General features: G+C 35.6%; 3 protein-coding genes across 3 annotated transcripts; 2 read left to right on the top strand and 1 right to left on the bottom strand.

Annotated features, from left to right (window-relative positions):
• Nucleotides 1-121: 121 nt before the first annotated feature.
• LOC100181498 lies at nucleotides 122-13,193 on the top strand. Its single transcript, XM_018812563.2, has 7 exons — nucleotides 122-127; nucleotides 2,869-2,871; nucleotides 9,940-10,072; nucleotides 10,529-10,596; nucleotides 10,893-11,033; nucleotides 11,598-11,725; nucleotides 12,150-13,193. Exons 3-7 carry the CDS (start codon nucleotides 9,958-9,960, stop codon nucleotides 12,388-12,390), a joined length of 693 nt encoding a protein of 230 aa, XP_018668108.1. The 5' UTR covers nucleotides 122-127; nucleotides 2,869-2,871; nucleotides 9,940-9,957; the 3' UTR covers nucleotides 12,391-13,193.
• Nucleotides 233-4,741, top strand: LOC100179167 (beta-1,4-N-acetylgalactosaminyltransferase bre-4-like). Its single transcript, XM_002130134.3, has 5 exons — nucleotides 233-2,687; nucleotides 2,795-3,015; nucleotides 3,433-3,547; nucleotides 3,809-3,925; nucleotides 4,239-4,741. The coding sequence occupies exons 1-5, from the start codon at nucleotides 2,029-2,031 to the stop codon at nucleotides 4,561-4,563; spliced, it is 1,437 nt and encodes a 478-aa protein (XP_002130170.1). The 5' UTR covers nucleotides 233-2,028; the 3' UTR covers nucleotides 4,564-4,741.
• LOC100182258 (dehydrogenase/reductase SDR family member 13-like) lies at nucleotides 4,881-8,030 on the bottom strand. The gene is made up of 7 exons (XM_002130072.4): nucleotides 7,809-8,030; nucleotides 7,405-7,541; nucleotides 6,989-7,094; nucleotides 6,518-6,680; nucleotides 5,993-6,153; nucleotides 5,509-5,590; nucleotides 4,881-5,280 (listed from the first exon to the last, which is right to left on the bottom strand). The coding sequence occupies exons 1-7, from the start codon at nucleotides 7,939-7,941 to the stop codon at nucleotides 5,097-5,099; spliced, it is 966 nt and encodes a 321-aa protein (XP_002130108.1). The 5' UTR covers nucleotides 7,942-8,030; the 3' UTR covers nucleotides 4,881-5,096.
• Nucleotides 13,194-13,304: the final 111 nt, after the last annotated feature.

Raw genomic sequence — 13,304 nt, forward strand, 5'->3', positions numbered from 1 at the left:
ATAATAAAGGGGGGAAAGCTAGGAATCTTTCAACACATAATATCCAAATATCTGATGGTGTTTTAAACAATTAACAACAGTCTATAGAAGTCGTAAGGATACGGTTTTATGACTCTTTTATTTGAATGTTCTTTGTTTACCACCAATGGAGAAGTGAAAATAGAATGAAAAGGTGTCCCAACTTTCTTCACCTTACTATTTTTAAAGTTTTGAACAAAACATGTGACAATAAAGTATCTAATGTGATTTACGAAACGCAGTTGGGATCCCGCACATATGAAATAATCCTGTAGTCCAATCATTTTTGCAGTTAAACAAAAATAGCATATCTTTTATTTTAAGGGATATGCAACTCTAATGTGTGTGCAGCTTAACATGTTCGCAATTGTACACGGTGCAGCAGCATGGTGTGCGCAATACCATGTGTTTGCAATAACCGCTATACTGCTACGTTAACGATATTCAAACTGACGTATTGTGACGTATAGTAGGGTGGGAAAGATGGTGTCCCGTCTTTCCCCGCCCTACTAGTACTACACATAACATAAATCTGCCTATAACTTTAATACACAAACTCAATCTTCATACATACAAAAGGCGTTAACTGCTGTGTTGCACTTTAATCGACAATACATATACAACTGACTAATATAGCGATAATATTTATGGCTTTCCGGTGTCACAATATACACATTAGGGTGGCGTTAAATGGGACACCTTTAGCACATAATATATCTAAACATTTTTATCATGTTTTAAATAAAATAACTACGGTCTATGAGAGTCGTAAGGATACGGCTTTATAATTCTTTGAATAACCTTTGTTTACTACCAAATGGGACGAGAAAATAGAACGCGAAGGTATCCCATTTCAGCACCTCGCGAGAACAAATCCCAACGCAGTAGGTATATACTGTTTCAGAAGAATGACAAACAAAATGAATACAACAGTTTCAACACAGGGTAAAACTTTTATTAAATGTTGAATATACTTTCTTTTCTACCGATGGGATTCTTTATAAAATCTCGATCATTTTCAAGGCGACACGCAGAGATCATTTGAAGTGCATTCACTTTGTCTATATGTGTTGCTCGGGTCATATTTAAAATCAACAGTTTTAAATGAAGTTGCTGACTCCCGCATTGATGGAATTTCAAATTTTCTTTGCTTAGTTTCAGATTCTTGGTTTGTTTCATCTGGTAATAAAGTATTGGTAGCGTCAGGTGCGGTTACACAAACTGACCATAAATGCTCTGAATCATCCGTTTGTTGCTTCAGCATTTGAATGGCTTTGTAATAGTTTAGTTTTTTCTCTTGGTCTTCAATCTGAGGCTTATTTGCTACGTGGCTGTTTTCACGCAATGATTCAGACAGTACCAAAAACCGCTTGAACTTATTAACCATTATGAAGCTGTAATGAATAAAGAATGTTTAGGTTAAGTTACCTATACAAATACACAATATACAGTTGCTTTTGTTTTGGGAACTGCCGAGCCTTGGTCGTTTTTTACATTTGAAATAATTTAGAACTCTGATCTGACATTTACAGCTATGTAAAAGATACCTGTCGGCTGTACCGTCCAACTGAAATACCGATTGAACCAACAGACCTATTTTATATACGCCAAACACTAGTTGGAAACTACCTTGAATTTAACGCGATGCTAAACAAACAAGTTCCCGTTCTCTGCTTGGCTTCGATTCTCTATTTCTTTATGTTTCGGTGACGTAATGCGTAGGCGTATGTATACCATTGGGGCGGGCGCCCAGACCACAGGAAAATCCAGAAAGCTTACCGTAGAAGCACCCTGTACTTCCCTGTACTTAAAATAACGCAAGGAGTCAACAAAACCAGTTTGACCCCGACTTAAACAGTAAAATTAGATGATCTCTATTATGTTTATAGAGGCAACACATAAACTAATAAGCATTATGACATCATAGTCTGCATATCTGATGCATTATAATATCTATAAATTTTCAAAGTAAAACGAAGAATTTTCCAGAAACTTTTGTTGGATATTATCATGTTTTCGTTGAAAGGATGTAAGCGAAGAAATTCGATGGTGTTCGTTGTACTTTGCGGATGTTTTTTCGTGTTTGTTTTTGCGCAAATAACTGTCTTATTTGGCAGAAAACAAAACAATCTTTTCAATTTTCAATGGGAGCAGTCCCCAAGGCCACAACCGTATATTTCGTTTCTTGCGTCTGTATTAACCCACGACGCACGTCTCATTGAAAAGGATTGTATGTGGATTTTGCAAGGCAATAGAACCTTTATGACAAAACTTGAAAACTTGCTGAAAAATACAGACAGAACAGACGAGTTGATTTTACACTTAGAGACGGAAATGACAAACTGCATTTCAGTGGTCGAGCCAAATAATACACTCGAGGAAACAGACGAGTTTGAAGATCTAGACTGGAACCGACACGAAAACGAGAACTGGTCTCCAAAGCTTCGCATTGTGACGTCATCACCTGAGAAAATGTGTCTTACAGATAAATCCAAACTCGATCAGGTAGTTCCTATGCATTTATCAGATGACCCTCCGACGTTTGCCGAAATAGCAAAGATATTCGCCATGTTGGAGGTTGGTGGTTATCACCCTGGACCCAAGTTTTGTAAGCCACGTCATTCGACTGCGATAATCATACCGTATAGGGATAGGAATACGCATTTACGGTAAGCCATTATATAAATCGTTTCTCTCTGGCAACTTACTATTTAAACTAAAGAAATCTCAAAACCTGTCATATTTTATCAATGATTAAAACGAATCCATATTACAGGCATTGGCTGCATTATACGCTGGGTATTTTGTTGGAACAACAGCTTGAGTTCACGGTTTTTGTTGTTGAACAAGAAGGTAATGACGTGTTCAATAAAGGCCAACTCATGAACACTGCGTTTATGTGGGCGTTGCAGCAATCTCGAGCAAAATTTAAATGTTTTGTATTTCATGACGTTGACATGATACCAGAGGTACCTGGCAACTTCTACACTTGTGCGGGTGAGTACCAAACAGTAAACAGTGAACAAAGACGGATATTGGGTAAATATATTGTACAGTAGGTTGGGGGAAAATGGGCCACCTTTTCATTCTATTTTCTCCTCCCATTTGTAGTAAACAAAGAATTCAAAGAAATTATAAAACCATATTCTTACAGCTCCCAGTATCGTTAATTGTTTAAAACATGATCATGCAGAATATTCGGATATTATGTGAGTAAGGTGTCACGGGTGTTATGTTTCATACACCTCGTATCCGCTGACGGGTTACCACGTATGTAACGATTGCAGAACACAGCGTATGTCGGGTAAAATGTCTATCATGATTGTTATATATAGTTGATTTATAAGATACTTATGTTGTATAACGACAGTCGGTGAAATTTTTGGTAAAAAAATATTCTGTATTTTACTGCAGATGGTAAAACAGTCACCCACTTATCTCCATACATCGATAAGTTTAACTACACGGCTAATAAGAAGAATGGGCTGACAGTTGGTGGCGCTGTGGCATTCACAGAATGGCAGTATAGGTGAGTGACGTAGCGCGTAATAAACGTGTCGATTATTTAGGGCAGTTTTGTTAAAAATTATGACTGACAAATAAGACAATCCCATTGTCGAAAACAATCGTTATAACACAGGTGTTCGTGTCAGTTTACGAGTTACCATCTATGTTATTTCGGCGTGGGTGATATAAAATAGAATCAGTAGGGTGATATAAAATAGAACTCTGTCAGTGCAAGAATCAGTAGCATGTATGCGCATCATTATATATAGCTGTTGTTTAACAGGGCGGTGAATGGATATTCAAACGTATATTGGGGTTGGGGTGGGGAAGACGACGATATGAATTTGCGAATCAAACATGCAGGTTTACACCGGACCAGACCGGATTCGACATTCGGAAGGTGGTATTGCAATTTTGCATTTCTGTTATATGATTTTCCTTCTAAATGTTTGCTATTGCAAAATATATAAAAATAGTATAGTAGGGTGGGGTGGGGAAAGATGGGACACCTTTACATTCTGTTTTATCTCGTTCCATTTGGTAGTAACCAAGGAACATTTAAAGAATTATAAAATCGTATCCTTACGACTCCCATATACCGTTGTTAATTGTTTAAACACGATTAGGATATTTGGATAATATATGCTACATGTATCCCATTTTACCCTACCCTATGATATCATATTTTAACTTATATAAATACTCGGTTTCAGGTATAGAATGATACCCCATAGTCATGACAACGGTAACCCGATCAACAAAATACGTCACAAACTTTTAAAAGAAGCAAGTGTTCGAATGGCAACCGACGGTCTGAGTGACTTGGACACCAAAGTTGTCGGTGTTTCGTTGTATGCAACCTACACGCATATCATGGTACGGTTAAAAGTGCCACAGTTGCCATGGCTGGAAACCACTGTTGCCTCACAGACCAGTGAAAGTACTGTGGCACCAATTCAAGAAACGCCGATTTCATATACGGTGAAAAAACGATCGGAAATTGTGGCGAAGAAAACGGAAAAAATCGAGAATTATTGAAACTTTGATTTGCAAGCACGTAACATGTATCTAATGAGAAGGATTTATGTAGCGCTAAGTGATTTTGTTATAATACGAATAACAAATATCGTTGTGTTGGTATGTGTAGCGAATGTACTTTTTTATGTGATGTCAAAAATGCAATTTAAAGCTGCTAAGTTTGTGTAAATATATCGCATATGTGTGTTTGATGGTGTACGATAAGACAGACTATTTAAGAACAGAAAGAGTCTTAAATATAGCAGGGTGGGGGAAGACGGGACACACTCCAGGGTGTTGTTTTCCAGTGCACACGAGAATAGAGCAAGTTACATTTAGAATAGTGCGTCTTTTATTGAAGAAAATGGGTGAATTAAATAAAGCAACACAGCAAAATATTTAACATTTTAGTAAAGGATGGATTCACAGATCATATTAACAGTTAAACATGTAATTAAATCTAAATCACTCACAGTAACATGCAAATTACGTGTGTAAAATCAACGCTGTGTGAAACTTTAATACAGAATCTTGAAACTAAAATGGCATGCAACTTATTGCTCAGAAAACTCTGTAATCTCCAAACTAAGTTGCCACAGTTTCTGTGCAGCAGTTTGGTTGTGTGCAAATGACTGCGGTTCAGTTTTACGACAAGATGCAAAATAATGTCCACTGAATTCAGTAACCATATCATCCAGCATACAGTACATGGTTGTTTGGCACCCATAGTACGTAGATCTGTAAATGGTAAAAAAATCTAGCATTGCTGTCAATCAAATGACTTAACTAGATGTAAATGGTAAAAAATCTAGCAGCTGTCAATCAAATGACTTAACTGGATATATATGACAATACAACAAATATTCTTTTGATATATATACTTGACATTAAAAACAAATATTATTTAATGAATACTATACAATAAAAAACTAATTTGTTAGAACTTTAAAATATATAATACAGTACTTGCTAAACAGAATGAGAGGAATCCTTCCAATATAATTAAACGGGACTGGAAAATTTTCGAATAGTTCGGATGAGATATATCCTGTTAATGCATTGGGATATGTTAGACAGAAACAACTGTAATGTACAAATTATTTGTTTTTTAATGAACAAATTAAATTTTTTTTCAGATATAATATATATATATATATTATTTTTTTATGTGTAACTGTAGGGTATTGTAACTGTAAGGCAAAACCACTAACGATAGACCTGTTTAAACCAAATATATAATTATTTAATATGAATATGCATTATGGACCTATGGTCATACTGCGTGACACGCCATGGGAGTTGTTGAGATACAGAATGAAATTGGCTTATTACCCCCCAAAAAACATATAAGCAACACTAACAAATCCATTTATTGAAACAGTCAAAAAAGTACTTGAAAGTGTAAGGGACATTAGTATTAGTAAAAACATTATTTCAGCCATGTTGTCACCTGGGTGTACAGCATAAGTTGATATATCAAAACCTTCTATTCTTTTCAAAAGTTCAGTGGTAAAATATATTGTAGCTAGTTTTGTGTTTGAATAAACTCTGAAGTTTTCAAGAACTCCTTCCGCAGGTTCGTAAATCTTTGAAAAATCTAATGGGCTAGCTCTGAAATAGTTGGTTTTTACCTTTGTTAGTATTGTTATAGTTGTGAGAATGTATAAATATTACTCCAACCCAGCGGTCACTAATGGGTTGTTTAAATTATTAGCCATACATAAAAAATAATCACCCACCCACAAAGTAATGTACATGGTAACTTTTAAGCAGGTATGAGGTGTATGAACACAGAACATCAGTGTTATAAGACTGTTGTTTTCTGGCGACAATAAGATATTTGCAAAGATAAAGCAAGTTAAAAAGTAAAATTGTAAAAACCCATTAGGCTACAAAATGTTCATGTACATTCTACATAACAATACAAATAAACACAACACATAAAAGGCAAAAGCCGTTGTATTATAATGTTTACCTATGAGCACTTGATGAAAGATTGATTATTCTAACTGGGCGACTTTTCGACTGTTCTTTCATTTTAGGAAGCAAAAGGTTGGTAAGAAGGAAAGGTCCAAAGTGATTAACTGCATACAGTTTGTTTATTCCTTGTTTTGTTTGACCATAAATGCCAAGCAAACCTGTTAAAACAAATAGTTAAGTAATAATAAATGGTTATCCAAATGTATTACTAGTTTTGCCGTTGATATTGAAGGTCATTTTAAAAATAGGCCATTTAACAACATATAACATGGAATACCCTTGATAGCGAATTGGACTTAACAATAATAACATAACCTAATACCTTTATTTATTTGTCTCTTCCATTACAGTAGAGAAGATTTAATAATATTTTAAACAAAAAGACAGGATATAACGACAAAACAGCAGTTGTTAAATCACTTATTTAGTCTAGACTATTTTATTTTGAAAAATTTAACTGTTTTACCAGCATTATTAATCAAGAAATCCAAATGTTCTTCTGTCTCGTTAAAATTTTTTACAAATTTCCGCACCGAATCAAAATCACCCAGATCCAATTCCATGACACGAATCTGTATAAGGTTTGAGATTGAAAAATTGTATGTAATTTTGTCTGGGAATATTGTTTTGTAGGTTTATATTTTTAAGCATGGCTGACAATTTGGATAACCTAAAGGGGACCATTTTGGGCGTATGTGTCCTTGGCCAAGACACTTAACGGCAATTGCTCCAACCCAGTGGTCACTAATGGGTTGTCCAAGTTATTTGCCATACAGTGTTGAGCCTCAAACCCACATCCTTTGGATACTGACTATAAAGGGGCACTCTAATCACTGTGTAACGGTGCTGGTCAAATAAAAAACTAAAAAATGTATATATTACATTTTGGTTCCCAGTTGCTTTAACAACTCTAATTTTAACATCTTCAGATTTTGTTTTGTTCCTAGAAGCAATAACAATGCGAGCTCCAAGCTTTGCAACTTCAAACACTGTGGCTTCTCCCACACCTGTATTTCCACCTATTTATAACAGAACATTTTATGTATATAAACATGATAACTAATAACACATACTAAAACAGTCGTTGTGAGATTTCAATTACAAAAATATGAAAAAATTATCATTTAATGAAGTGTGTTAAAAATATTGGGCATATTACTACCAAAATTTATTCAATTTAAGAATACTTTACTAAGTTAGATATTATATAATATTGTAAAAAATATGGTTGTATTATCACAGCTTAATTTGCAAAGAACTGCATACATTTTAATTTGTATATATACCTGTAATCAGCACTGTTTTTCCATCTAATCGTTTATTACTAACACATATTGGTCCACGTTTTATAAACACAATCCACAAGTACGCTACAGCGCATATTAAAGAAGACCATACTATTACTCGAAAACGTGACATGCAATGTATTTATTTTCGCATTTACCACAAATATAACCTAAGATTGTTTTAAGCAAAGTCGGTTTTAGTTAAAACACCACGAAGTACTGTAAATGTTATGTACGCCCGGGACGACAGAGTTGCAGGGCGCTACTGTATTTCAGAGGAGACGACGGGCTACTGTCGGGTCTGCGGGCAAAGCCCATTTTTTTATTTATGTGCTATGGTTTGCAGCAAAGGCGCAAAGCCCAATTATTTTATATGAACTCTGATAAGCAGCAACGAAATAAGAACTGTGGCCCGCAAATATGCGGATGCAGACAGGCCACACATGACGCTGTTTACAAACTTTTGGTTATACGCACAGAAATAAAAAAGAGTAGAACGCTCAACTGCCCAAAAGCGTGATATATTCTTTTTTCTATTCACGTGACTGCCAACTCTGTCCCCATTTCGCTTGGTCTCCATTGTAAAAGATAGGCGCACATTGGTTTAAGGAGGTTTTAGCTGCTTATTTTAAAAACTACACCAACTATTCCAGTTTATTAGGCCAGTTTAGTTTTCGGTAGGTTAACGCTTACACTTTAGCGTTTGTTTAGGAAAATTAAATATTTTATAAATTTAATTAAAAGCGTTCAAACAAACGGTTTGTTAGAAATATATATACGTTTTGAAATAGTCATTTTTCCCTATAAACTTAAATTAAATCAAAAAACAAAGAAAAACTAGGGGGTTAGCGCGCCTGCCTGTAACCCAGAGGTAATGGGTTCAAGACTCGTTGCTGCTAACATTGTGGGCGTATGTGTCTTTCGGCAAGACACTTACCAGCAATTGCTGCAACCTAGTGGTCACTAATAGATTGTCCATATTATCAGCCATACATAAAAATGAAAACATCTAAAAAAATAATCACCTAACTTGTAAGCTAACACGAGGTGTACGAACACTCGTATTATAACGACTGTCTAACGACTGTCATTATTCCGGCCACGCGAGGATAAAGTAAGTTGCATTCATTCATTCTTTACTCCTAGTCTGCCCGTTTGCCAAACTGGTAAAAATGGTACTTAGAAAACTGAGAATTGCGTTCTTATTTAAAAAAGTTTTAGCTCTGAAATTGAAGGGTACTACTAGTTACAGATTAACAAATTCAAAAACAAATATTACGCAACTGCTTTTAAACTTTGAGTTCCTTGATAAAACGATAGAGCAAGCAACGGATTAAAATCCAGTGTAGGCTATTGTAACGTTATAACTATAGAACTTTGGCATCGGTATTGGTAGTTTTCAGGCTATATTGAGAAATGCATGTGTATTATTTTTGCGGTAGTTTGTATAGGCCCACGACAGGGCAAGATTGTAAAAGTGCATTATAGCGGTGGTGGCATGATTAAAGTCAGCAGTTATACCTTTTACATCAATGAATGTAACTTGCTTTATCCTCGCGTAGCCGTAAAACGACAATTATTATAACACGGGTGTTCTATTTTATACGCACCTAGTGCCAGCTTACCAAGTAGGCTGATGTGTTACTCTGTGTGTGATTATATTTTTTGAATGTTTTTTTTCTAGAATAGCTCTCTTACGTGTCCAGTAGCCGTGTGGTATTAGAACCTGCTTTATAGTTAATTCTTGTGTCAATCTTTGTTCAGAAGTTATACCGGTAGCATATATAGTTGAAATAAGCGACAACTAACGATAACAACACTGCTCATATAAATGCTTGGTATATGCATCCCATCATGGCACACACCGCATGGTAACTCGTAAGCTGGCACGAGGTTATCACCCGTGTTATAACGACTGATGTCGTTTTCCGGCCATATAAAGTAAGTTACATTCATTCATTCATTCATTCACCACACCATAGTAGCGCAAGTTGTGGTAGCGCAATGAGAACATTTTAGTATGAAACTTGTGGCCACTGTATTGTGAGTATTTATTTACAAGTTTTTATATTGCCTACTGTTATAATAGTTTTATTTATCCAGAGTCTGTTTTCACTTATACTTTTTACAGAAGTTGCCACAGCTTAAAATGCATGAAATAACAGATCCAATTGACAGAGACCGTAATATTGGCTGTAAACGACTGGATTTATCAGATTATAATGAGGTTGTAGAATTTATGTTTAAAACTTATAGTTTTAGTGAGCCAGTATTAGGGATGCACATTACAGAATAATTAGGTATTCTAGGATATCCTAGTATACTTTAATTCGAATCTAGAATTCCGAATCTAGAATTTCGAATCTTTTTATATTTATAGGAAAAAAAATTTTACGCACAAAAGTCAGTTTATCGACCCTTTTATAACAGCCTTGTTGGATCTTGAGTTGTAAAATGATCAAAAATTGTACTATTGGGTAGTTTTTGCGTCATGAAACGTATAGCAGGCTATGAAAAGACGTTACGAAACGTTTACTCTCGAAAGTCCCACAAACACAAAAATATTTTTTTTCAAAATTAATAACTTTCAAAAATTGTTAATATAGTATATGTGATGACGTGTAATGACGTCATTAAACAGAATACCGAATTCCGTAATTAGATTCGAATACAAAAGGATTCGAATCTCACGGATTCGAAATTCTGTAATGTGCATCCCTAGCCAGTATCATTGGCCTTGAGTCCTACACTTCAGGAAGTTAATGAAGTATTGGAACTTGGAACAAAGGTAACCTGATTGAATGTGACTTAGTTACTCTTGCATGACGTAACAACTTCAATTGTAGTAGGGTGGGGTATGAATATACTAATTTATTATTTATTACCTTTAAGGGTTTATATATAAAAGTCGTAAGGATACAGTTTTATAATTTTTTAAATGTTTTTCGTTTACTAACAAATGAACGAGAAAATAGTATGAAATTGAGTCCCATTTTACCCCAACTTACTATAACCCTGTAATACACGTTTGAAATTGCCTTGCTACACGAGAATCACTTTTTACTGATTTACTTATATACACAGAGTTGTCTAGAGTCGAATACATCGATTGCGGCATATGACAATAACAGCGGAGAACTCATAGCTGTTGTATTATCTGAATTCAATCAATTAGATTCAATTGACCTCAATTCTTTTGGCGAATATGGAAGAAAAATGTTTCAGGTATTTCTATGCGTCCAGTTTTACTAATACGAATGACTGGATCTATTTTTTATACCTCGCGTGGCCGGAAAACGACAGTAGTTATACATGGGTGTTCTCTTTCATACACATTGTGTGTGTCAACTTCCCAGCGACCATGTATGCAATTTTGCGGTTGTTTTTTTTTGTATGGCTAAAAATTAGACAACCCAATAGCCATTAGTGACCACCCGGTTGAAGCAATTGTCGTCGAGTGTCTTGCGTAAGGACACATACGCCCACAATGGTAACAGCAGCCGACGAGCTTTTACTGCGATCCTTGCAAATGACCCTCATGCTTGCAAATCCAATGACGCAAATGACATTCGTCGTACAACGGATGTTATCATTTATATTAACTGTTTGTACAACTGAAAGGTTACATCCAATACGAACGTGTGAAACAGAACACCCGTGTTATAACGACTGTTAATTGTTGCTCCGCGGCGTGAGGACAAATAAGATCTATTGATTTATCCAAATAGAGTTGTAGAGTGTGTTTTTGTTCGTAACGCTACATAAAACATCTGTTATTCTCTTATTTAGATCGTTGTTGATTTGAACAGACAAGGTTTACCTGATCACATTCGAAGATCTAAATTTCTAACCTTAGTTGCTGGCTCAGTTAGACCAGAGTATTCAAAACAAGGAGTTACTACCAAGCTTGCAGAGAGGTAACTGTAATGAAGGATTGTTTTTGATTAAGAGATCAATGGTGCCATTTAGGCGAAATATATATATTTTATTAAACAATTGGTTGGACTTTATTTTTATCTGTTATACGTTTTTCTAGCACCAAGTCCTTGCATAAAGGTAAATGATTTTTTTTAGTGTTTTTTTTTATAGTTTATAGGGAATTCCTCTTGGTAGTAACAGTGTGCTACCTTGATTTTTCGGTATATGAGACTGTCCATGCGGGACCATTAGGGTGGAGCAAAGTACTAACCTGATCACAATGGTAGCAGCGACGAGTCTTTGACCCGTAACAACCAATCCACAGGGCCAGTACCCTTATACATTTGTAGCTGTGAAGAAAATACAAAACGAAAATAACTGCTTTACTGGGTTGAGAATTATTATTGTCTTTGTATATCACAGATCGAAACTGGTTGCGATGGAATTCGGTTGCGAGTACATTACAGTTGAATGCACCTCGCTTTACTCGCAAGCTGTCTGCAGAAAACTTGGCTATACGCTTTTACACGAGATAAAGTATTTAGATTATTCAGATGAGGCTACTGGTGAAAAGTGGTATGCAAGCATCCGTGAACCACATCGTTCTATTCAGTTATTTGCCTTGAAAGTTAAGCGACCTTTAAACATTAGCCCACGATTGTAATGCCTAATCGAGTGCGGGATTTCCTGCGGTAACGCGATAAAAATTACATGAAAATGTTTTACTTAATTACCACGTCACTTTTGGCCTGCTATAAATACGAATGTTCAAGTGTTTTAACTCTCATAAATTCTGGTAAACACCTTTTTAATGCTAACTGCAATTATGAGATGAGAGTTGTTATCGACATATACACGGACTACAACTATCTCTATAATAGGCCGTGAATAAAACTGTGCGAGTTATATAGTAGGGTGGGGTGAGATGGGACACCTTTTTATTTTATTTTCTCCGCCCATTTGGTAGTAAACAAAGAAAATTCAACGAATTATTAAACCGTATCCTCACGACTCCCATAGGCCGTTATTATATGTTTAAAACTCGATCAGGATATTCGAATATCATGTGTCAAAGGTGTCCCATCTTCCCCCACCCTACTATAGGTGTTATTGGTGACATTAAAAATTAAAGTGACCAAACATATGCTCTTTGATAAGCAGTCAGAACGAGTTCGAAGGCTCTATAGGCGTTCAGTCTTCGAACACGAAACCTCGGGGGTCAACAAGCAACATCTTTAGCAGCAACAACAACAACAAAAACAACAACAGGAACGTATTGCCATTGTGGGTTTATGTGTGCTCGGTCAAGACACATAATTGCTTCAACCCATTGGTCATTATTATAATTTTTTCTCATTCATATCTTAATGAATAATAATAAGTAGCAAAGTAATAAAACACTGGATTTTGGACAATGCGTATTTTACATAGGGATAACAAATCGGAAATACAAAATGTCTCACTCAATTTTGAATGGCACTTATTGTCGCAGTATACCTACTAATTTTGGGATTTCCTAAACACCTAATTTCTACTTTATATTATAGTAGGGTGGAGGAAGATGGGACACCTTTTCAC

The sequence above is a fragment of the Ciona intestinalis genome, chromosome 7, assembly GCF_000224145.3.
Source record: "Ciona intestinalis chromosome 7, KH, whole genome shotgun sequence".
NCBI lineage: Eukaryota > Metazoa > Chordata > Ascidiacea > Phlebobranchia > Cionidae > Ciona > Ciona intestinalis.